The sequence below is a fragment of the Dermochelys coriacea genome, chromosome 5 (assembly GCF_009764565.3).
Source record: "Dermochelys coriacea isolate rDerCor1 chromosome 5, rDerCor1.pri.v4, whole genome shotgun sequence".
NCBI classification, from domain to species: Eukaryota; Metazoa; Chordata; order Testudines; family Dermochelyidae; genus Dermochelys; species Dermochelys coriacea.
The window spans coordinates 52,643,421-52,668,425 of NC_050072.1; the positions used below are offsets into that span (position 1 = coordinate 52,643,421).

Here is a 25,005-nt window from a genome sequence, read left to right on the forward strand (position 1 = left end):
TACCTGCTCTTAACATATTTGAAGATTATCAGACCTCCCTCAGTCTTCTTTTCTCAGAACTAGACATGCTCAGTTTTTTTAACCTTTCCTCATAGACCAGGTTTTCTAGACCTTTTTAGTCATTTTGTTCTCTTCAGGACTCTTTCCAATTTGTTCACATGTTTCTTAAAGTGTGCTGCCCAGAACTGGACACAGTCCGCTAGCTGAGGCCTCACCAGTGCCAAATAGAGTGGAACAGTTACCTATATTGTGTCTTACATATGACACTCCTGTTAATGCAGTAACCCAATGTTTTCATAACTAGTGTAAAGAGAAAGGGGAAGAGGGAGCAGCCTTATCAGGTGCCTCTCTAAGGAGAATCTCTTTGTATCAAACCTATAAACCAACACTTTGTCAGGTGGGGCCATGTGCATAGAGTTGATGCATCTTCTAAATGTTGATTAGAAGTTAAACAGTCAAATCCATTATTAGAGAAGTTGCAATTGATTCCACTTATCACAAGTTACATCTAGAGTCATTCATTGATCTAAGCGGATCTGGCTTAACAGATAGCATAAAATGCTCATGTAACTGTCTACCTAACAAGACTAATATATGTCTGAATAAAAATGATCATTTTCTATGAAAATATTACCAAAAAAGTAGCAAATAACAAGGGAACTGAATTACTGCTAATATTTATATATGGAATTAATTTACTAATATAATTTGTTGGAATTTAATTTAAGATGTAGCAAAATACTTAATACTTGTCTTCCTACTAATTCTTCCTATAGCTGTTTAAGACTTAATTGGAAATTTAAAGTCTTTGAACAGCAATTTTTTTCTCCAAACATGCTTGATGACATGACAGCTACTGAAGTGCATTAAATACAGAACAAAAATCCTATTAATTCCAATGTTCTAAAGGGCACAAATAAATATAAAATCATCTATTGTACATGCATGTTGCAGCTGTTTGTCACTTCGTTTTAATCTACTTACAAGAAAATAAGTTAGTCAGCATATAAAAAGATTGGATTCCTAATGGAGGAACATTAAGAACTGAACAATAAGTAGTTCTAATAATGCTATCAGACAAGTAGGTTGTGTTTAAATTTTAATCAGACAAGTAGGTTGTGTTTAAATTTTAATCATTTAACATTTTTCCAGAAATTTCCAAGAGACAAGAATTATGAATACTCACAGATAATGTGCTTTAAAGTCTGTTACCAAAGGGTGATGAAAATTTTCTTATGAATGACATTCCATAAATTGACATTGATTATTATTGTTTTGTTTTATGAAACGATACAACTGTTTATAGGATTTCTATCTTGCTGGCTTTTTTTAAACTTTCTTCTTGAACCAAATTCTCTTCTTAATTTCACAGGTGCATCTCAGTTGACTTCAGTGGGGTTGCACCTGAGTAAGTGAGGGGAAAATCAGATCCTTGATTTTTTTGCCATCATTAATGGATTTTTTTTAAAATGCTTCTGAAAGGCTAAATATGACCTGTGGGCTCCTGGTATATTGTTTAAAATATCCGGTCTTCCACTTTATTACTGGACTTCTATGGCAGGGACTTTCCTCCTCTAAGCCAAAGCCCATTTCATGCCCAAATACTAATGAAGCCAGTGGAATGTACTGATATCAGAGGCACTAAAAAAAGATGCATGTCCTGTCCACTACTTGGAATTTGGCAATAACATGCAGAAGTTAGAGGCACTTTGACTCTATTTAAGGAGGATGGTGGAAGGTGTCTTTTCTTAATGAACAGGAGTCCCGGACAAGTGTCATGCTAACATGGTTTTGTTTTTATGAGTGAACTCTGTCTTTTCTTTGGAGCTCTTTTTTACTGCTTAAAATGCTTAAGGACTCTAGCCATACAGCCGCTATTTCTGCTTGACACTTTACACATTTGTTTTCTCTTTATGCTCTGAGACAGAGTAGCCTTATTCTAAACACTGCTGGTACCAGAATGGAAAGAACCCAGCCATCCAACTGATGTGTCAGTGAATGGCAATGCAATAATCCATTTTTGTATGAGTGCTTTGTACATCATCATCTGTAAAACTTAAAATTATTCTGCTGCAATCGGTGGTCTCCATCAAGACTCTGAATGAAGTTTGATTTAAAAGCTATATTTGGTTGCAAATCAACATGTGTTAATTGTTAGCAACCAATGAGAATCAACCTTGTTTAGGAAAATAACTAAAAAGTGCAAACGCAAAATGCATTAAAACAGATAATTTAAATCAAAGTTTCCTGCTTGATTAAAATTTGTGATTTAAATCGCTTTGATTTAAATCAATGTGCCCTGATAATCCAGGAAGATACTAGAGCAAATTATTAAACAATAAATCTGCAAGCACGAAGAGGATAATAGGATAAGCAATAGCTCACATGGATTTGTCAAAAACAAATATGCCAAAGCAATCTAATTTCCCTCTTTGACAGAGTAACTAGCCTATTGGATGGGTGGAAGCAGTAGATATAATATATCTTGACTTTAGTAAGGTCTGAGATACAGTCCCACATGACAGTCTCATGAGAAAATTAGTGAAATATGATCTAGATCAGGGGTTCTCAAACTGTGGGTTGGGACCCCAAAGTGGGTTGCGACCCCATTTTAATGGGGTTGCCAAGGCTGATGTTAGACTTGCTGGGGCCCAGGGTCAAAGCTGAAGCCTGAGCCCCACACTGCCCGGGGCCGGGGCCAAAGCCCGAGCCCAACCGAGGGCTTCAACCCTGGGCGGGGGGGCTAAGGTTACATGTGCCCCACCCAGAGCAGAAGCCCTTGGGCAGCTTTGGCCCCCCAACCGGGGGGCGGTGGAATCTGGGCGGGCTGTGGCTTCGGTTCCCACTCCTGGGATCATGTAGTAATTTTTGTTGTCAGAAGGGGGTCACGGCGCAATGAAGTTTCAGAACCGCTGATCTAGATGAAATTACTATATGGTAGGTGCACGACCCATTGAAAAACTGCCCTCCAAGAATAGTTATCAATGGTTTGCTGTCAAACTGGGAGGATATATCCTGCAGACGTTGGTCCTGGGTCCAGTACTATTCCATATTTCATTAGTCACTTGGATGATGGAGTAAAGAGTATACTTTAGAAAATTTGCAAATGGCACCAAGCTCAGAGGGGCTGCAGGCACTTTGGAGGTCAGGTTTAGAATTCAAAATACTCTTGTTAAATTGGAGACTTGGTCAGAAATCAATAAAATCAGATTCAATAAAGAGAAGTGCAAAGTACTACACTTAGGCTTTGTCTAGCATGGCTCAGCTGTGCCTGCACTGCTGCTACTTGTGTTACTGCAGTTACATTGCTATTTATATTCATGTTAGGTCAATGACATCTGGTAAAAGTATGTGTAGCAGTATGTGTACATAAGCAGGGGAATCATAGCCCTAGCTTATAATGTAGATGTAGCCTTAGGAAGGAAAATAAAACACACAACTAGAAAATGGGGAATAACTGACTAGGCAGTAATACTACAGAAAAGGATGTGGGAATTATAAAGTGAATCATAAATTGAACGAGTCAATAGTGTGAGGTGGTTGCAAAAAAAAAAAAGGTAAATATCATTCTGGGATGTATTAACAGGAGTGTTGTATGTAGGACACAAAAAGTAATTGTACAACTCTACTCAGCACTGTGAGGCCTCAGCTGAATACGATGTCCAGATTTGGGCACCACACTTCAATAAAGATGTGGACAAATTGGAAAGAGCCCAGAGGAGAGCAACAAAAATGTTAAGAGGTTTGGAAAACATGACCTCTGAGGAGATGTTGAAAGAACAGGGCATGATTTGTCTAGAGAAGAGAAAGCTGAGGAGGGACATGATATGTCTTTAAATAAGGAAAAGGTTGTTATAAAGAGGAGCGCGATCAATTGTTCTCCATGTCCAGTGAGGGTAGGACAAGAAGAAATCAGCTTAGTTTGCAGCAAGGCTATATCGTTTGGATATTTGCAAAACACTTCCAACAAGAAGGATAGTTAAGCACTGGAACAAGTAACCTAGGGAGGTTGTGGAATTCCTGTTGTTAGAGGTTTTAAGACGTTAGAGTTACTGTAAACCTTGCTGGGTAGACAGGTCCTGAATTTCTAATGTTAAAAAAAGAAGAAAAATATATCTTTATTACTGGTTAACTGTAATATATGTTTTTCCAATACAATTGTCTTGCTGTATTTCCCCCCATTTATAGGACTTTACTCCTGTGCAGAAAGAATTGACACGTTGACAATCATGGAAATATGGGAAACTTTGGGAGAACTTTCCTGGGTGTTCCTTCCTCTTGAGAGCATTGTTTGGTGGGGTTGAGCAACGCCAAATAGAAAAAAAACAGGAGAGAATATTTGTCAACTGGTGACATAACTTGATTGTTTTTCATGGTCATATACTACTGCGTTAGGGACTTCACCTCTGTGCGATTCTAGTTCTTATGCCACACCCATCACAGTATTTATCTGCAGGGCCTGGTATCTGAGTGCCTTCACTGGGCCTTTAGATGCCAGGGCTACTGGAGGGAGTAGCATATGCGGGCATCTCTACCCCAGTATTTGGTGGAGGCTTTTTACAAAGGGGCGTTGGTAGGAATTTAAAATTTGAACCCCTCTGGTTTATTCATTGCCCTGTGCCCACAGTTTACTTCATAAGCTTCCCTGGGGAAACATGCCCGCGTGTGGTATGAGCACTAACCCAGGCGGCACAGCCGAATGGAGACCGCACAATGTTTATAAAAGAACTTCTAAGGAAGCCAGAAATTCTGCCAGTCGCCCAAGACCTGCTCCCCTTCGCTCCCCGCCGGCCCGGAGCTGTGTTTGCTAAGGGAGACGTGGCATGTACCTATACTCACACCTGTACACACCGCTGTTTGCGTAGCTTTGCTCTACTCAGAGCCCCCGTTCATTTAACGAGGAAGGGGAATGAAAACACGAGGAGCGGCTTTGCGGGCCGCGTACACCTTTACAATCGTGCCGTGCCCTGCCCTGCCCTGCCCTGCTTCCCGCCTTGAGCGCTACGGGGCTTTAGCGCGGCTCCGTGTAACTCGCCTGCGCGCACCGCAGCACGGGGACGTGCCCCCTGGGGTTGTTTTATCCCGCCGGCTGGAGCGCGTGACGGGCTGGCCGCAGACTAAGGCCGCGCTACAGGCACCGGCAGCGGCTTTACACCGCAGCCGCCCGGCCAATCCGGGGGCCGCCGCAGGAGCGCCGCAACTTTGGCCCCGCCCCTGCTCCTCTTCTTCCCCCCGCCACGTTCCGCTTCTTCCCCTGCAGGCCCCGCCCCCTGCTAGCCAGGCCGGAAGCGGACAGTGAGGTGAGCGTGTTCCTCCCCGCCGGCACCGCGCGGAACTGGGCCGCCGCCTCCCCCTCCCCCTCCCCCAGCTCGCGCGGAACTGGGCCGAGCCCCTCCGCGGCGCCGCCGCCTCCCCCTCCCCCCGCACCCCGCGCGGAACTGGGCCGAGCCCCTCCGCGCCTCCCCCGCACCCCGCGCGGACCTGGCCCGAGCCCCTCCGCGCCCCATCATCTGAACCGGTTAAATAATAATTGTCTGACCCTCAGTTCCAGTTACTGAAAATCTAAACTGATAAAAGTAAAAAAGGCTTAAAATAAATGCCAAAGTCATAACAAAATAAAAATCTAATTCTGTCAACTATAGGGAGGGCCCTACCAAATTCACCTCCATGAAAAACATGTCAGGGACCCTGAAATCTGGTTTTTCTGTGCTTTTACCCTATACAAGTTTCTTTGGGAGACCGGAGTTTCTCAAATTGGGGGTCCTGACTTAGAAGGAGGTGGTATGGGGGGTTGTAAGATCATTGTAGGAATATTGCCACCCTTACTTCTATGCTGACTTCAGAGCTGGGCGGCTGGAGAGTGGCAACTGTTGGCTGGGCGACCAGCTCTGAAGGTGACGCCCCAGCAGTAGTGCAGAAGTAAGGGTGGCAATAGCATACCATGGCATCCTTACTTCTGCGCTGCTGCCTGCAGGGCTGGGCCCTAAATGTGGCAATACCACACAGTGCCATCCTTACTTCTCCACTGCTGCTGGCGGCAGCTCTGCCTTTAAAGCTGTGCTCCCGGCAAGCAGCTCCCGCTTTCCAACTGCCCAGCTCCCAAGGCAACTCCATTGCCTGCAGCAACGCAGAAATAAGGTAAGCGGTATTGCAACAGTCCCCCTCCCTGAATGATCTTGCAACCCCACCACAATTCCTTTTTGGGTTAGGACCCCAACAATTACAACACTGTGAAATTTTAAATTTAATTAGCTGAAATCTTTAAATTTACTATTTTTAAAATCCTATGACTCTGAAATTGACCAAAATGGACGGTGAATTTGGTAGGGCCCTAACAATAGGGTTTTGATCCACCCCTAGCAGATATGGAGAAGGGGTAAAACCTCCTCTAAGAGAATCTCAGGATGGGGATGTGTGCATATGCATATGCATGGAGGGTAATTTGTATTTGAATGCAAAGAGCAACTGTAAGTGTTGTTTTCTTTTAATATTGTTACTGACAAAATTTCCTGTTTTTTCCAAAAGGTTTTCAGTAATCCGTTGGGTGTGTAACTCAATAGCATTATCTGCTGAGGTTAGTAAACATTTCCCTTTACATGCTGGATCGCTCTCTCTCCGGTTTAATGATGCAAAATATTCACAGACAGAGCTGAGTCCTAAACGGTGGCCGGCACCACATGAAGCTGAGGGACATGAACAAGAGGGGTCAGCGGGGCTGGTGCTTCCCCCTCTCCCTGTTACAGCTGCCTGAGGCGGCTCGCAGCTGTGCTAACCAATATGCCTTATCCCCCTTGTCCAAATAGGCCAATATCAAACCCTCTGACTGTAGGACAAGGGGATCGCACACTGAGGCCCCGCCAGGAGCACCAAGCTTTGGGTGCACTGACAGGTGCTGGTGAGCTTGGCACCCCTGCGGGGTGGAGACTGTTGACTGCAGGCCCCGGGTCTGGCAACGCTGGGGCCGGCAATGCTCTGCCAGGTGGTGTGTGCAGCCCCGCCCCCCCGAAATGCTCCATCTAGGTTAAAACAGTCCCCAGCCCCACCCGCAACCGGCTCAGCTCTGCTTCTGATGAATGACGGGAAGTGCAGAGCAGCATGTCGGGAAGTGTTTCCAGGGTGGTCGGATCCTGTCTCTCCCTCCCTGCGGGTCTCTACTACACTGGAGGCCTGGTCCCGACACCCTGTCTAGTATGTGCTTTGCTGTTCGCCTGGGCCTTGCCTATCCCCCACACAGGGAGGGGGGCTCAGGCCAACAGCAAGGGCCACGATGGGGCTTGGGTAAACCCCGCACAATGTCCCGTTTTCCCTTTGGGAAATATGATCACCCAACCCCGGGGCCTTCGTGCTGCACCAGTGGTGAGTGACCTTTGTGGGCTGTGGCCCCCTGGACTCTCATGTTCTGCATGGTCAAATCCCTCTGCATGGCTGTGAAGTCACAAGAGGCCAGTCTGTACTGAGGCTATGTGTTGGTGGGGTGCTGGGCCCATGGTGGCTGTGGGTTGCCTTGCTCCCTCCACTCCCCGCCAGGGGCAGCCAGGGCTGCGTTGAACCTGGCTGCTGAAACCTGGACTGGGATCAGGCCCTAAATGCTGGGCCCCGTGACTGCCTCAGGCCTGTAGCGTTGGTGGTGGGACTGCCTAATGCCCAAGTTGCGGGGTGGGGGTGCTGATAACCTCACTGCTGAGGTAGCTTCCACATGCCCTCGCCCTGACCGTGAGAGTGGCTCCAGCGCCTCATGCTGCTCCTTGGGGAGGAGTACATGTGTGTGGGACTGGGTGGGCCAGATTAGCAGTGCCACACCCCTGCCCCCTGGCGAGCAGCCCCATGTCTGGAGTCCTGTCTCCAGGTTGGGGAAGGCAGCACAGCCTGGTACCTGGGGAAGGGTCCGCTGGGAGCCCTATACTAGTGCCTTAGGTCAGAAGCACCAGATTAATCTTCTGTGGGCCCTACCCCTGCTCGGCATTTTCCCACCACTCACACCGGTGGGGGGAGGGGCAGAGAGGAGTGAGCAGCAAATGGGGCCATGGGGAAGAGAGGCTGAACGGGAGCAGGGCTGTGAAGCGTGGGCAGAGTCTGGAGGGGGGCTCATGGTCCAATGACCTGGGGCCATGCCACAGTAGTTTAGACACCTCCTGTATCAACGGGAGGGGTTCTCCTGTTGCTGTAGTTAATTCACCTCTCCATAGGTGGGAGCTAGGTGCACAGAAGAACTGTGCTGTTAGCCCAGCCGTATTTACACTAGAGTTAGGCCGACCTACTGGTGGCACTGAAGGTGCAACCTTTTTCACAGCCCTGAGCAATATAGCTAGGTCAATCCAATTTTTAAGCATTTGATCTGGCCCAAAGTTAGCTGAAACAAAAGTGTAGATTATACATTAATGTGACAGTTTAGCTCCACCGACCCACCCAGCAGGGCAGTAAGCTAGTGGTCCCCGATGCTTGAGCAAAGAGATGTCTCAAGCTGTGGTACAAATATAGAATTTTGTTTTTCTTTGGTTGGTGTCTTATGGGGTGATTTTACATGATTTTATTTATTAATAATGTTTTGTAGAATAGTGGTTCTCGGAGTCTCCTATCTTAAATTTAAATGTAGTCCTATCATGCTAAATGTTGTGCAAACTGATAAAAAGTCATGTACCCTTCCCAAAAGAACAAGTGTGACCTTCAGTATTTGCTTTAAAGGCTTGTAAAATATTCCAGAAGAAATAATGACCAGGTGGGCCCGTACTAGTACCGCTCATAGCAAAAAGCCTCTGGATGCTACACCATGGGAAGATATGAAAAATGGATCCACCAGTGGAACAGTGAGGAATAAACAGCAAAATTATTCAAATACACTTTCTTTAAAGAATGATCAAGTGAAGAAGAAGAATAAAAAGAAAAAGGACTATTTGAATGAAGATGTTAATGGATTCATGGAATACTTAAAACAGAGCTCAAAGTTTATACATAATGAAAAGGTGATGGCAGCCGACAGCCATGAGGTGAGGGAAGAAGTAGCAACAGCCTTGAAGAAAGACAAGCGTCGGGAGGGAAGAAGATTGAAGAGACAAGAGATAAAGAAAAACACCATGGTGAGATCTCTGTCCTGTTCTGCCCTTTCTCCAAGTTTTTGTTCATAAGTGTGTTCTAAGATTAAGGTAAAAGTAATTTAGGTACTTATACCTGTATATAAGGTGTATAAATTGCAAAATATTGTAGAAAAGACTTAAAGCCTGCAGAATTCCAGTGTAAGTAATGTTAAGTTGCTCGCCTGTTTGGAATCCACAAAATGTACCAAACTTACTTTTTGAAGGAGGATGCACTCCTTCTGTAATGAGCAGCTGTTGATCAGTGAATGTGCAATATGATATTCCTATATACACCTTTGTACAATCTTACAGATGGGTGAACAATGCGTTAATGTTAGAGCTTGATCATCTCATTGGTTGTGGGTGCGGGTCTGTGACAACTATTCTGTGGTTTGCAAGGCAAATTGGATTTATCTTCATTGTATTCTAAGAATTTTCCCCTTAAGGCTGACTTTGTAAGATTCATAAAGTACTTATTAGACTGGAATTTTGGGGTTTTGCTTTCAGTGCCAGTTATTGAATTGTAGACCTTGAGATCATTATATGTCTTATTGGACATTGATGTGATCTTATTTTAAAGATGTAAGGACCAAAACTTATCTTGATTCCAAAGTCTAACACTAGACCTTGCTAGGGTTCTCTTACCCTAAATATGTGTGTCTGACACAGAGATTTCAGTTAACTTTAATTTTAATATGAAAAGTAGTTTGAAGAAAATAAAATTCTGTTGGAGGTAAATGCTGATTTGTGTGTGTAGTATTAGCAGTAAATGTATCCTTTTAAAATAATCCTGGCTGTAAAAATACACAGCAAAACATGAGTTTCCATAGTCAGTTTAGTAATTCACATTTTATTTTTGAAGGTATGTTTTCACTGTAGGAAGCCTGGCCATGGAATTGCTGACTGCTCAGCTGTACTTGAAAGTCAGGATATGGGTACTGGAATCTGTTATCGATGTGGATCTACAGAGCATGAAATCACCAAGTGTAGAGCAAAAGTAGATCCAGCTCTTGGTATGCTTTTTTTTTTTTTTTTAAACATCTACTTATTTCTCTTAAAGGAAGTGCTTTGTAAGGGTTTTCTGATCACTAAGAAGTTTCATTTTTAGTCAGTTTTTGAGGACACGCATTACCTGTTAAAGTGGTTCCACATTACTACAATATTGATTTTTTTCTGTAAAAGCACTGATATTATCTGTAACTTTGGTGTTAAGGTTTAATATCTATTTTAATAGAAGAACAATTGGAATCTTACAGGGGAATTTCCATATGCAAAATGTTTTATTTGTGGCGAGATGGGGCATCTATCAAGGTCCTGTCCAGATAATCCTAAAGGACTATATGCTGAAGGTCAGTATAATTATTGCAGTAAACCAAACATTTGCCCTCTTATAATGGTGATTAAATGTAGAAAAGAACAAGGTGACAGCTGCCAGGAATGAGACAGTGCAGTGAATAGAGCTCCTTGTAGAAGGTGGCCTATGTACTTTGTGTAGAAAAAGTATGTCGCAATTGTAGAGTGTCTAGTGCATATCTTCATTAGCTAGTGATTGCCCCAAGTAACTGAGCATCAGCAGGATGAGTAGAAGAGCATAGGAGCAAAATTCAGTTTGAAATTCTAAAAAGGGGTGTTCTCAATGATTGTATGAGGAAAAAGACCCTTTGTATTTATGTACCAGGAGAAAGGGAGACACTCTAAACCTGCGGGGAGGAAGTGTATAGACTCTTTTTTTGGCTAGAGAGACGTTTTGAAAGCTAAATGAGCTGTTCAGTCCTCCCATTATATGTTGGATACATGAGTCTCTTCAGGTATTCCATGGCTGTTAGCCGAACAAGTTATTACTGCACTAAAATCCTCTGTTTAAATATGTGATGACACTGCAAAAAATAAGGAAATCTGCCTTTAACACAGCCTTTAACTTGACCTTTTGGAATATAATTAATTCGGCCTGTGACGTCACGTGTAGATCTGAAACATGCAGTGCCTCGGCATCCTCGTAATTGCAACATGTTCTTAGTGAAGCCTTTATTCTAGAAAAGGGACAACCTCAATTTAAATCACATTTCTGTCTGAAGTTCTTTAATGTAAGAAAGGGATTAAAATAGTCTTTTTTTTTTTAATTTGATAATCCCTTTTTGTATAGTTAACTTTCGTTTCCCAGTATAATCAACTAGTTTGTGGATCTTTCACACAGTAACTTGGCAAAAATAGGAAAGTGACTAAAATCTCAGATTAGTTGGAGGACTCAGTCAGATGTATTTAGATTTAACAAATGTATTGCTTTTAACCTTTTTTGAATTGACTAGATCTCAAGTAGATGTTGCCCCCTTTAAAGGCTGGATTTTGTCCTCGGACATCCACATGCAACTCCCATTAACTTCAGAAGAAGTTGTATGCTGGTATCTTGGAACAGAATTTGTTCCTAAAAAACAATGTCAGAATTTCAAATAGCTACTCACTATTTCTAGGAAAATGTAATTCAAATGACTCTTTGCAGTAACATTAATACTGGATTTGTGTACATCATTTGGCATCCGTAGATGAGAGCGCTTTACAAAGGAGGGTCAGTATAATTATTCCTATTTTATAGAGGGGAAACTGAGGCCCAGAGGTCAAATTACTACTCCAATGTCACCAAGCAGGTCTCCTATACACTGGGCCACGTTGTCTCAAGTTAACATGAATTTTAGTCTATGAAGGACCTCTGAGTTAGTCTCTAGAGGAAATTTTTATCTTAATTTGTGATATATAATATTGAATTTGTTTAACTTCTAAATTTTCTTGTTTCAAGTGAAGATCAGTCTTTGTAACATGTTGGCAAGTGATCAAAATATGCATAATGATAAAGCAAATATTATTTCCAGTTGTCAAGAAATAGCTTTGGATGTTCCTTTCTTAATAGGAGGCTGCTGCAGGCTTTGTGGATCTGTGGAACACTTTAAAAAAGATTGTCCAGAAAACCAGTATTCAGGTGAGATCCAAGGGAGTATAGCTTGCATGTCAAAGTTTTAAAATATAAAGACAAATTATTCTGTTATGATGAGACCTATAAAGGGGGCTTGAAATATACTCACCTAGTAGCAAATATGAAACTGTTTAGGAGGAATGGGGAGTGTAAGTGGGTAAAGCAAACTGCAGAAACTGACAACTTTCATTACAAATGGCTCTAGCCCTTAACACATACAAAAATAGTGTTCCAAATATAAAATGAATGTGAACCAATAGAGTGCTGTCTTCATGAGACAGACTGCACCAATGCAGTTACTTTATCCAGGGGCTGCTGGGTGAAACTGACAAAATGGTCATTTTCCTGTGGGTAGCAGTGAAACTGAAAATGTCAGTTTCAGAGTGGGAAAGCTTTGAGTGGCAGTTGGGTACTGGAGCTATTTGAGGAAGAGGATAAACCCAAAAATGGAGACTAGGGATCCTCCCTGCCCTACAGCAGTCAGGAAAGAGAGATTCTGATGAAGGGAGAATAGTGGGCCCTTCTCAGAAGGGGGAAAAGGGGAGATCTCTCTGGCTGCTCTAAGGGAGTTTCAAACATCTACTACTAATCAAGGCTGATGTGAAAGATGGGAGGGCCCCGAGCAGGATCTAGGGACTACAACCTGGTATAAATCCAATAGCTGAGGTTGGAGGAATGCACAGCTTGCTGTGGTGTTGCTCCTCGATTGCTGCTGGTGGGGGGAAAACACTTTACCAATCATTAGCTAACTGTTTTAGTTCTGCGCTAAAGGTTGTTGGTTAGCCCTTCTAAGCCCTACCAAATTCTGCCAAAGTCATTGTTTGTTCAAATATCTGGAAAAAATGAATTGAAAAATATCCATGCATTGTCTACTGATAACTCTGAAAATTCATCATTGGGTTTTATTTTCATTTACTTTTCTTTCCCCCTTACTGACCAGTGTGTCTTTATTATAAAACTGTCTGCATCTGGGAGATATGGTTTAATGATCATGCAGAGAATGGAGTCCAGGTATTCCTAATTTCTAATAGCTGTTAGGCTACTTAAATTTTTCCAAAGGTTAGCAGGCAGTATAGATTTTAATTAGATGTAGTTTAAACAAAAGCCGCTTCTGGTAACTTAAAACAAAAGATAAATAAATTTGTTAGTCTCTAAGGTGCCACAAGTACTCCTTTTCTTTTTGTTAAAACAAAAGAGATTTCTTTTAATGTTGGGGAGATCTGTAATGATTGATTTCAAGGCTCGAACCAATCCCATGTCACATAGCAGACTCCCGTGGAGTGGAGTTAATTTCTCAGGAATCTGATTCCAACCCACTGAAAACTAAAACATAGAAACTGCCCAGTTCTAAATTAAAGAATGGCCCACACTGGAATGGTTTGAGGCAGTCCTAGCTTTCACAAGAAAGAATTACACAGAAGTAAACAGGCTATGGAGGCACAGGTAAGGCCTTGTCTACACTACAAAGTTTTTTGTCCACAAAAGCTGCCTTTTGCCAACAAAATAGGGAAAGTGTACACAGTACAAAGCTACTTTTGGTGGCAAAAACAAAACCACCTCAATGAGAGGCATAGAGCCTTTTGTGGCAAAGTTAAGCGACAAAGCATCGGTGTAGACTCTGCTGTTCGTTTTTTCCACAAACCTGGCTTCCACCAGTATCCCACAATGCCTGCTATGACCGCTCTGCTCACTGTTTTGATCTCTGGTGCCCTGCAGGCATGTGTCCCTCCCCTTCCAAAGTTCGGGAAGTATCTGAGAGCTGCTCCTTTTGGGGGAGAAAAGAGCAAATCATTAATGTGGAATGCTCCTGTTCTGCCCTGCTCTAGGAACTCAGCAGCAGGCAGACTGCTGCTTGGGGGGTGGGGTGGGGTGCAGGGTGGGACTGCCATGCTGTTTTGATATCCCTCAGCAGGCTCCAAATGCTGCTCCGAGCAGATGAGGAGGCTGTGCGAGAACTCAGAGGGAATCACAGAACGGCAGGCAGGCAGAGCGGGCTGCTTCAGGAGAGTCTGCTGTGTTGAACAGAGCTGAGGGCTGATGTGGGAAGGGGGTGTCCCCATCCCACTGCATCAGGATACGTCAGTCAGCTGCTTTCTCCACCGCCCCAGACACACCACTCTCCTCTTTTCTCCCCACACCCTTCAGTTGAAAAAGCAGCTGACAATCTACTAGGATGCTCCTGGAATGATGGGATTGAGAAACCTGCGTCATGTGATGCTGTACCTACCCCATGAGGCATTGCAAAGCCTTCCCAAAGCACCCTGCCACCAGTTTCACGGTGGGATTGCACTGCTCTCTGTGTTGATGCAAGAGCTGTCGGTGTGGATGTGCTCTGGTGACACAAGGAGCTAGCGTGAACATGCAACAGCGGTTTTAAGTAAAGCACTTTAATTAAAGCGGCATAACTTTTGCCGACAAAACTTTATAGTGTAGACAAGGCCTAAGTGTAAGATGTTCTAGGGCAAACAGAATCTAGTGAGTGCTACTGAAAGCTTCCCTGGCTGGAGCCCCACTGTGAGTGATGCACAGGACTTGGGAGTGCAGCTCAAAACTTCTGAATAGTTGTGTATATTGGGGCTGCGTATACCCCATGTCTATGCCCTTGTGTGTTTCTCTACCCCATGTCAGGGTCTATTATATCGCAGTTGTGATTACTTTGCTGTTTGTTTTGATCACTATAAGTACTGAATAGAGGAACTCCTTGGTATATTTCAGGTCATTATTTTTGTTTGTTTGCGGGATGGTCAGCTAGTGTTAGGATTTTTAGTCCCATTGGATAGTTATTTTCAAGGCTGAGCAATTCCCACACTCGTGTGGACCTTATCTAAGGTGGCCAAAGCCCAGTCTACCCACTTCAAGTAGTGCCCCTCTTGTAGTGGCATTGGATCAGTGATGACACAGGAGGATTACATTCCTAGTTACTGTTCTAGCCCAGACCATCTTAGAGGGGGTTGTGAGTGTGTCCTATGGCCCAGTAGAAGACAGGAATCCCCTAGATACCATGCCTATCGGGTGTCACGGTATTGGTGTCTGCATACTCTTGAACACTGCTGGTGTTGATGCCTTGACACTGAGCATCACTACATTGTCCATACTGATATCGCATATTTGTGGGTTGATGGGCTCTGGCTCTGGAGCCCTGATGTCAGACTCCTGGTGTCCAGTGCCTCAGCGGTAAATTCTTCTTTTTATGTAGTTGTTCTGCACTATGACTCTTCAGGGGGGAGTCCTGAGGACATAAGCAGGGTACATGTGCGGCCCTAATGGCTGGGTACTGGTCAGACATTCTGACCAAGGTGGTCATATCCGCTACAACATGGACTCATGCGGGCAATAGTCTTGTTACTTCATTTAAGTAACCATTTTTTATATACTATGAAAGAACACAAACTTTCTGTCAGGCTGGCACACAAGTGGAAATTGGAGAAGTTTCAGTAGGAGAGAAGGAATTTTGTAGTGAATCAACAGCAGTGCTTTGCAAACCCTTGTGAATGACACTGTCACTGTATGAGTGGCAGCCTTTAATTGATGAATGTGGTTTTCATTTAGCAGTATTGGTATTCATGTATGTCAGAAAACAGGAGAGCAACACTAAACAGTGTACTTACTCCATGCAATTCCTATACTGCAGGAGATATGAGAGTCAAAGGTTTAGTGATCAGATGCCTACACCTTGAAATATATAGCTTCTGTGAGATACGTAATGGCAACTGCCAATACTATTTTGTTTGCAGAAGTACACTGCATATCCCAATCTAGAAAAATGTGGATCTGTCTCAGGAGACTAAATTTTATATATAATAATATATGAAGCTGAACTGGAATTCTCCATGGTTGGAAAACACATCCATAATGAAGACTGACAGTTAAATGATGTGTAATTTCACAGGAGACCTGTTAGAACTAACACTGATATTTAAAAACAAGCACTGCTGCTTACAAAACTGTTAGAATTCATTGAATCTATAATGATATGCTGTGGATAAGAATGAAAAGAGAAAATTTTATAATCAGTTTGCATCGTGCAAAGTAGTCTTTGTGAGTGGGATAAATTAAGATAACCGATACTCCCAAGACTCAGGGTTACAGTCAGTTACTAAAACACACACCGTTTCCCCTGGTGACTCTTATTCAGATGCAGTTAGGGTATGCCAGAGCTGGCTGTTGCTTGTTTTAGACACTGGAACTGCCACATATGCACTGAAATTAGTATAGGTTACTGATAACTAACATGTTCATGTAATATTTTCAGCACATTCTGACTAGCTGGCCTCCAAAAATTGAACTGCTGTACATCAGTTCAATATAGTATGCCAATGTGCTACGTGTTTAGGAGGGGTATGTTAACTGGTATTGAATGAAGTAAAGTGTGGAAAGATGCTCTCATGATTAAACAGAGTCAAGAGATCAGCCATGCCGCAAACTTCTTGCATGACCATTGCCAGATCGTTTCTGCCTTAATATCCCAATCTATACAATGGGATGATATTTACCTATTCTCTAGGTGTGCTAAGGCTTAATTAATGTTGGTTAATTACCATGAGGCCTTTGTGGAAGGTGTTGGAGGGGAAAGAAAGTATTATAGTTAACCCACTTTGGTGATAGGTGAGGGCCTAATTTGAGAATCTTGATGAGTCCCCTGCTGAGAAAATATACCCTTACATAGTGTGTTCCATGTTTTGGGTTTTTTTTTAAAGTTACAATATTTACTGAACCCTAATAATGCTTTGGGAGATGGCTGAGTTTGCAGGATAGAGGTTAAACAACTTGCCTAAGGACATGGAGAGTTTGTCAGAGCTAGAATTAAAATGCAAGACATCCTGACTGAGAGGATGTCACCCAGTGGTTTGGCCACAAGACCGTACAAAGTGAAAATCTTGGATATAACCAATAGAGTTTTACATAATCTATTTTGCCTCTCTTGCTTCACAGATCAAGCAGTAACAGTTGGTCGATGGTCCTATGGAATGAGTGCAGATTATGAAGAAATTCTAGAGAGCCCTAAACCACAAAAACCAAAAGTAAAAGTACCAAAAGTTGTTAATTTTTGATAACTGCTCTTGGCTCTCAGACTACATTAAACATCATTTGTCTTCTGAGTGGTCACTCGCTTATACAACTGAAAGATAAAGCTGGGTTCCTTAGGCCAAATTCAGCCCTAGCATAGTGGGCATAACTCCACTGACACCTACTTACTTTGATTCGGGCTTCAATAAACTAGCTGGATTGCAGTTGCCGCATGACTTCCTGTGTATTCACAATTTTCTACAAACCCCCTCCCCTGCCAACCTTAAATGGTGATCACTTAAAAACCTAAACAATGCTTAAATGGAGGTGTCCTGGGGAGAAAAGGTAATACAGCAAACAAATGTTTTTTAAAAAATGATGGTACATAGCTGTCATGGTTCAGGGCTAACTGCACCACTGGCCCCTCTCCACTCTCTCTAAATGTGCTCATTAAATCTCAGACTTCATGCTTTCTACTCTCTCAGGGCGGAATGGCACGATTCTCCCACTCTTAGATTGGGGATCTGGACTGCAGTACTCTGTGTACCAACTGTTCTCACCTCTACAGGTCTGCTTGTGTTCAGCACAGTCTCCTTAAAGTATTGTTTATGAACACATCCCTTCCTCAAAAAAAAAATTAAAACAAAAAAAGGCCAACACATACGAAACCTCAATTATGCAACTTCACTTACTGTCCCCGGTAACATTTGGATAGTCGGTTATACTCTACTGCAAAACTTCTAGAAGCCACCTCAGATTTATTAATGCTTTACAAAATGGTGGGTCTAGAGCCACAAAATGATCTGAATGGGAAATTTGGCTTTTCAGTGGTGTACTATGGGTGCCAAGACTGATTTGATGCATTCAATATTAAATCTGAATTGCTAAAGCATTTACAGACAAAGTAGTTCTGTGCACCTTAGAGAGTATCAAGGATCCCCCTCTCATCAAAATCTTAGTTTGATTGAGAACTCTAATTATGAGACACTGTACTGAACTTTAAAGTAGCTTTGTCATAATGAACCTTTGAAGGATAATTATGTAGTGATCAAGATGTTCACTTAACTTCCTATTTTAACATGTCCTTTTATGAATGTGTTATGACCCTTCTTAAGGTGATCTTCATGTGCTTTGAACGATGGCATGGCTTAGCAGGCTCTTTTGGGCCAAGTCATGGCTTGTTGCTGCCTTGGAATGTACGATTTCTTGTGGTAAATCCGAATACATGAACTTATTGTTTAAATGCTTCCTTATTTATACATTTTTCTTAAAATTAACTATTTTTATAAAATATATAAAAGTTTGAATTTTCTATAATGGTAGTTGCATTTTTCCTAATGATTTCCCTGGTTCTGGTTGTCTTCTTCCACAGAATAGCTTTCCTTTTAATGCATCTTTGGACTAAGTCTCTCTGGACGTTAGGAAATAAATGTGTATGCATCTGGCTCATCAATGGCTCAACAGCTTTCATAAAGTACATAAATATGGTTTACAAAAGCCAAAGAAAACAAACAACCCCAAAATGGAAGTAAATACCAGGAACCACCTGACTGCCTGATGCCTTATAGCAATTAACTACAGAAACCTAACAGGGAGGGAAAGCACAGAATAAATACGAGGTTGAATCTTTTAAAGCTTTGTCTGAGATTTCAGCAGGTACATTGGTATTTGGTTTACAGTATGGAGTGGGGAGTGGCAACTAAATGAGAACATTACAAATGTATAGGAAGTAGATAGTGTGTAGCTGAAATGTATACATCCCCTATGCAAGGAGCTGCTAAAGCAGCCTGAGGGTTGCCCAAATTTGTGCTCCCTGCTGCCATGAGTGTGTCAGTAGTGGGGAAGGGCACAGCACTGCTCTGGCTATATCTACTCACATTCCCAACATGTCCCTCCAGTCCCATTCCTTCACCAGCGATATCTAGAAGGTGATGGGCATCACCGAGCTGACTTGGCACCTTCTAGGGAGCTGTGCTGGGAGAATTCACCAGAGTGGGGCCATGCAAATGCTTTGCAGAAGCATCTCTGGTGTAATGTGGCTGAAGCATGAAATGGCATTCTCTCTCCCTCCCCCTCCTCATTAGTAATTGAGCACTCCCACTATATTATGCACCAGGCAAATGCGAAATTAGAATAAGTAACCAATGTTAGTTTTCAATCAGTGCTTCAGTGTGTCGGGAGCACTTCTATGTGGCTGTTTTTAAGTAAAGTAAGAAAATGGGTAGTGTAACCCTAACCGACAGGCAACACTACTGGATGGTTACAGATCTATTTCACTTCTGATGTAAGTTGGAACAATTGCTCTGTGGTCTGTAGAGTTATACCTGCTTAAGGCACTAGTGGCTGGTGTGTGAAGTCACTAAATGCTTAGGCAGTTGTGGAGTAACCTGACAGTATCAATGGGAAACATCTATGCAAGAACTAAAGAACCCCTAGAAACATTGGATTGTGCAGGTTCTCTGCCTGAGATTCAGGGTAGCTGTACTGGACTGGGACCCATAACCTGCTGGGGCCTTTTTTGGCTTTTGCATAGTCAGTGCAAAGGGTTTCTGGGACACTGCTTCGACTCAACACTTAGAGCCAAATTTTGGCATTAAAGAAGCCCCTCATTGTGGTTCACCTTGGATTTTTGGAGGGGGAGTGGGGTGGTCCCTTCCTCTTCCCTGCAAGTTTCCCTTCTGTTCTGTGTGATTTCCCAACCATGTTTTTGCTTCCCATAGGTCATATTTAGACAGCTACCCACAGCTAGATGCTAAAGTGGTGCCTTGGTGTCTTGCACTCAGGTAGACTCCTTATATCCTCTATCACTGTGCACGGGGGTCTAAATTAGTGTAACAGGTGTGGGGGGGGCAATAAAACCACCCAAATGTCTGATGATGAGCCTAAGGGTAACATTTTTGAGGGTATCTCAGTCTGATTTTTCAAAAACCACTGGGACCTATATTCTCAAGGCTAGTGAGTTAGGTGCCTAAATACTTTTGAGGAGCTGGGCCTAGGTGACTTTGGAAAATGTGATTCTCATATGTTGGTAGAGTGGCTATAAAGAAGCCTAAAGGAGTCTTCTTGAGTGTAAAGCAGTCTGAATTAGTGTTAGGAGACTAGCTCCTCTTCCATAGTGCAAAATGGGGTGGAAACTGGTTGCGTTTTCTCAGCAGGGAGAAGATCCCAACAGGCACAGAGCTGATGTCGCTGGCACCTATGCCAGATGCTCCTACAGTGTTAACATAGGGGCTGGGGTGGGGGTGTGGCTCAAGTACTATGCGTTCTGGCTATCCCAAGCTGCTAGACAGCTCCTAAGGCGACTTTTGCAAGCCAGCTGAATATGAGACAGCCCCATGACTGCTCAAAACTGCTCAGGGCATAAAGCTGGGATGAAAATCAGGGTGCAGTAACAAGCTCCCTTGTATTGCCCCCTGCCCTCCCATCTCTGCTACCTGCAACAGAGGAGCTGGGGACAGAGGTACCAGTAACACTACCTTATACATCCATTTTCTTAAGGCTTGATCCAGCTGTAGTTGAAATCAATGGGAGCCTTTCCGTTGACTTCAGTGGACGATGGATAGGGTATTAACCGCTCAGAAGGTCTGAATGCACCAAAGCATGAGCCTCTACTGCAATCCTGAGGTGCACCAACATGATTCCTGAACTTTTATTCTTTAAATCCATCCAAAGGTATTCATTCAGCCTAAGGACTAACTGCCAGCAGTATTCCATTTTTTAAATCTCAAAACAGTTTAGACCAAAAAGCCTCTGAAACCATCATTCCTTTAAGTCTATAATTTAACATGGCCAAAATAGTTTATTCATCGTTATTATTTATTGGTATATTTTTTCAAAGCTATCATAATATTAATACCCAGCACTTCCATGGCACTTTTCATAGGTAGACCTCAGAGCACTTTACAAAGGATGTAAGCTTCATTATTATTGCTATAGACGAGCAGATTTTTAGAACCGAGTTTAGCAGCCCTTCCAAAATGGTATTTGTAATAGAAATTATGCCCTCATTTATGCCTTGGCATCTCCACCAAATTCAAGTGAGCGGAATAAATAAAAACTTTCCCCCATTCTATTTAAAATTAAAAATATGAGTCAATCAATTCCTGAATCAGTGGGAGTTGCGAGTGCTCAGATACTCCCAGGATAAGGGCTGAAATGAGCTGTGTGGCTTAAAGTAAATATTTCAGTCTGGCAGATCAGGGGTTTTCAGCCTTTTTCTTTCTAGCCCCCCACCCCAACATGCTATAAAAACTCCACGGCCCACCTGTGCCACAACTGGTTTTCTGCATATAAAAGCCAGGGCCGGCATTAGATGGTAACAAGCAGGGTAATTGCCTGGGGCCCTACACTACAGCAGGCCCTGCAAAGTTAAGTTGCTCAGGCTTTTGTTTCGCTCTTGGTTGGTAGGGCTCCACACTTCAGCCCTGTATGGCAGAGGCTTTAGCTTTTTGCCCTGGGCCCCAGTGAGTCTAATGTTGGCCGTGCTTGGCGGCCCCCCCCCAAAACCTGCTGGTGGCCCAGACTCCTGTTGAGAACTACTGTAGTAGATGATATAGATATTGAGAATCCTCATGTTTGCATGCAGCACTTAAAAATGTTTTATGATAATCTTTAGAGCTTCCCTGATATTTTACTTAAAACAAAATACTGTAAATCTTGGTACTGTCCAACTCCAAGAACCTGATGCATGCAGAAGCAGTATCTTCAATGGATTTTGATGTGCCAATGAGATTTGTAGCAAGGTAAGGCAGAACACCAGAGGTAACTTGGTTAAAGTAAGACACCTGGAATAACAAATTAAAAATGAAAAACTCAGAACTTGAGAGTCATTTTCTCAGCACCCATATCAGCATCAGTCCCTCAAAGTATTTTAATACTAAAAATAAAAGCACTGTGAAGGCAATATTAACTGGAAAATAATCACTTTTTAAAAGTATGTTAGTGATATTAATGTCCCCACATCAGCTAACTGCTCAAGCATATGCTAAATGTATACAGCAGCATAGCAGAGAGCAGAATTTGTTCCATCATCTCTAACTCGTTAAATATCTTTGTTTTAGTAACACAAATGTTGGCAGAAGAAAGGCGCCTTAGCCCAGTTAGGGCACCCAAACATTTTCATAAGCATATGTTCTTATATAGAAACCTTCCTTTCAAAGTGAACACAGACATTCCTTACTCTCAAAGTAGTATAATGCTTATAATTTAATATCCACAGGAATTCAAGTGTTTAAGCAAATTAGGAAATAAAGTGATTCCTTCCATTGTGTCACTGGTCTATTTCAGATAGTGCACTTCAATGAGATGATGCACATGTAATATTTGAGGGCAGCAGATACCATTGTGATTTGTAAAGCTGCTTACCGTACAGGAGTTGTTGCCATCACTATGGATCAGGAATCCTGCACATAGGATTTCATTTCTACAATAGTCTGGAGAAGGTGGCACAGATGTCAGGGTAACTGACCTCACAGCTATTATGTAAGGGTCCCTGTAGGGAAAAAACCCAAGAGTCTCTTCAACAAGCTGTAAAAAAATACATATGAGTAACTTGAACTCTATTAAATGTAGTTTACTATCTTTAAACCATATAAATAACTATAACATTTTCTATGAAAACATTATAAAGTTTCAACCACAACTGGCCCATGTAAGAAATGAGAACCCTAAGCGTGATTTGGTGTGGCAAGCATATAAGAGGGCGAGCTTGCCCCTACTGTGTCTAACCAGCAAGTGTATGCAAAGGGGTTGCAGTGAATCCTCAAATTGCTCATTAAGATCACTGACAAACAGTGCCAGGTGAAGATCATAAGGATGATGGTCCAAAACAGTAGTCCATCCAAATTCTTATGGGCTTCAATAATATCTTTACTACATCCATTATTCTGGGATCCGACTTCTAGATATGCTAGAAGAGTTGTAGCTCCAAAGGTTTAGCACCAGCTAAGCTTGAAATTCACTTACTCACCCAGTCTTACAGGGCTGTCTTTGAGACACAAGAACTACAAAATCTTTGGGTTTCTCTCCATTCACTGATGGCGATGTAATGTGGTATATCTTCTCATCTTCATTCACATTCTCTACAACCTCACAAGTTCTGCAAGTACATTTAACATGCCATAGTCAGGACAGTTCAGCACCTGAAGTGTGCAATAAGCTCTCTTTAAAAACAGTGATTCAGAAAGAACACCTTACCATTTTAATGTAGGCTGTTCAGTTTTTCTTCGGATTACTCAGAGAGTGTTAAAACTAGGCTGGAAACTAATTTGAAGTTCAGCTGGGCTTGTGCCACAAATAATGTTACTTTTCTGCAAAACGGGGACCTACACCCAAGTTCTCAAAGAATGGGGGTATAATGAAACATAGTGAAAGAGCCTTCTTCTTTGCAATGCCTCACCTATGGCTCTGTCCTTGATGCTCTAAAAAAAAAAATCAAGTTAAGCTCCAGGACCAGCTGGTGTTGGAGCAAAGCAGTACAAGCAACTCTCTCACATACTGTCCTCTTTGGAAAAGCATCCAACTGCATTCAGTACTATTTTCTAGGTATCTAAATGTTCCCCGGTATCACTGGCTTTATGGCTGATTACAACACTCTATAACCCACTAACAATCATCCGCTCTTCCAGTTGCTTGCCCCCCCCATCTTCCTTTTGCCCCTGTGACTGAAGGGGTATTCACAGGCCACTTTACCTTGACTGGTCCCTTGAAATATGTGTTAACTACTTATGCTAAACAATCTGTTCCACCTTGTAGTTAGCTGTGAAATTCTGAGGCCATTTCCCAGCCCTGAAGAAGAGCTCTGTGTAAGCTCAAAAGCTTGTCTCTCTCACCAACAGAAGCTGGTCCAATAAAAAAAATACTTACATCACCCACCTTGCCACCTGCCTTAGCTTAATATACATGGGAAAGGCAAAGACCCAAGGGAGTGCTCCCCTTGCACATCTATTTGTCTCATTAATGAGGCTCTTAAACCACTGGCTGAAAGACTGCGTGCCAGACTAGAACATTTTCTCTTGAAACTTGTGGGCCAAAATCAAACTGGCTCTCTGAAGAACAGCCCTGCTACCTGCAATGTCTCTGGAGATCTGTGGGCCTCCAGGCACTCAACACTTGAATCTAGTTCCCTCTTTTTAGATGCAGAAAGAGCATGTGACAGAGGATTTTTGGAACATTCACTTTGATGTTTTGCATAAATTTGGATGAGATGATGTATTCCTTCAGTGGTTCAAAATGTTATACTCTCATCTTAAAGTGTCTGTACTGATTTTTAATCAAAGTTGCCGAGTGCACTGTTTAGGAATAGCCCCTGCCACGGTATCCTTACTTGCTCTCTTCTTAGAGCCACTAGCCACTTACCTTACAAATTTACCTTTATTTCAACCTATTCAATATAAAAACATTATCCTCACTCCTGGGGGGATCCTGCCTGGCTGCGCGCCTGCAGAAAATGCCTCCCCCCTGCAGAATTCCTGTGCTTCCCTGCAGAAAATGGCAGGGAAGTAAAGGGAAGCCATGGGGAAGAGGAGGGAGCGCGACCATGGGTGCAGTTTTTTGGCAGCATGGGGCGGGGGGGCACTTCCCCCCCCCCGCCACACACACACACACACACACACACACCTCTCCTTTTTGCAAGCGCAGAGCTCTCCAGCTGAAGGAGGCTGCATATTGGCTCCGCTGACTCTGCAGCTGAACATTGCCTCCTGGGTCCTAGTGCCAGTTATGCTGACCTTCTGCGTGCTGGGAACCTTCCTGTTGTGAGTGCTTGCGATGGGGCTGGGTAAGGGGGGGGGGGAGAAGCAGTGGGGAAGGAATGGGGTGGAATAGGGCAGTGGGAGGGGAATGTGAGCATGAAGGGAGGCAGATAGAGAAGAAAAGGGGATAGGGTAATCGCAGGGGGAAGCAGGAGCCCGGCATCTCCTCGGCAGCAGCTGGGGCTCCCCTGTTAAGCAGGCCCATCAAACC

The 25,005-nt window shown here is 43.1% G+C and overlaps 2 protein-coding genes across 5 annotated transcripts in view; one reads left to right on the forward strand and one right to left on the reverse strand.

Moving 5' to 3' along the window:
* The first annotated feature begins 4,923 nt into the window (after positions 1-4,923).
* Positions 4,924-18,360, forward strand: ZCCHC9 (zinc finger CCHC-type containing 9). 2 transcript variants are annotated; one of them, XM_038403601.2, is made up of 7 exons: positions 4,924-5,300; positions 6,526-6,574; positions 8,683-9,074; positions 9,934-10,084; positions 10,328-10,420; positions 11,974-12,042; positions 16,969-18,360. In XM_038403601.2, the coding sequence occupies exons 3-7, from the start codon at positions 8,709-8,711 to the stop codon at positions 17,085-17,087; spliced, it is 798 nt and encodes a 265-aa protein (XP_038259529.1). In that variant the 5' UTR covers positions 4,924-5,300; positions 6,526-6,574; positions 8,683-8,708; the 3' UTR covers positions 17,088-18,360. The 2 variants fall into 2 exon arrangements, with proteins under 2 accessions (XP_038259529.1, XP_043371096.1); XM_043515161.1 differs by lacking the exons at positions 4,924-5,300; positions 6,526-6,574 and adding an exon at positions 6,843-6,982.
* Positions 18,361-21,627: 3,267 nt separating this feature from the next.
* Positions 21,628-25,005, reverse strand: part of ACOT12 (acyl-CoA thioesterase 12) — a 37,870-nt gene continuing 34,492 nt past the window's right edge. For all 3 annotated transcript variants that reach the window (XM_038402444.2, XM_038402442.2, XM_038402445.2), the window contains 3 exons: positions 23,012-23,140; positions 22,408-22,534; positions 21,628-21,827 (listed from right to left, as the gene is read on the reverse strand). In XM_038402444.2, coding sequence (XP_038258372.1) covers positions 21,678-21,827; positions 22,408-22,534; positions 23,012-23,140 — 406 coding nt within the window. In that variant the 3' untranslated portion in view covers positions 21,628-21,677. The remainder of the gene's footprint in view (positions 21,828-22,407; positions 22,535-23,011; positions 23,141-25,005) is intronic.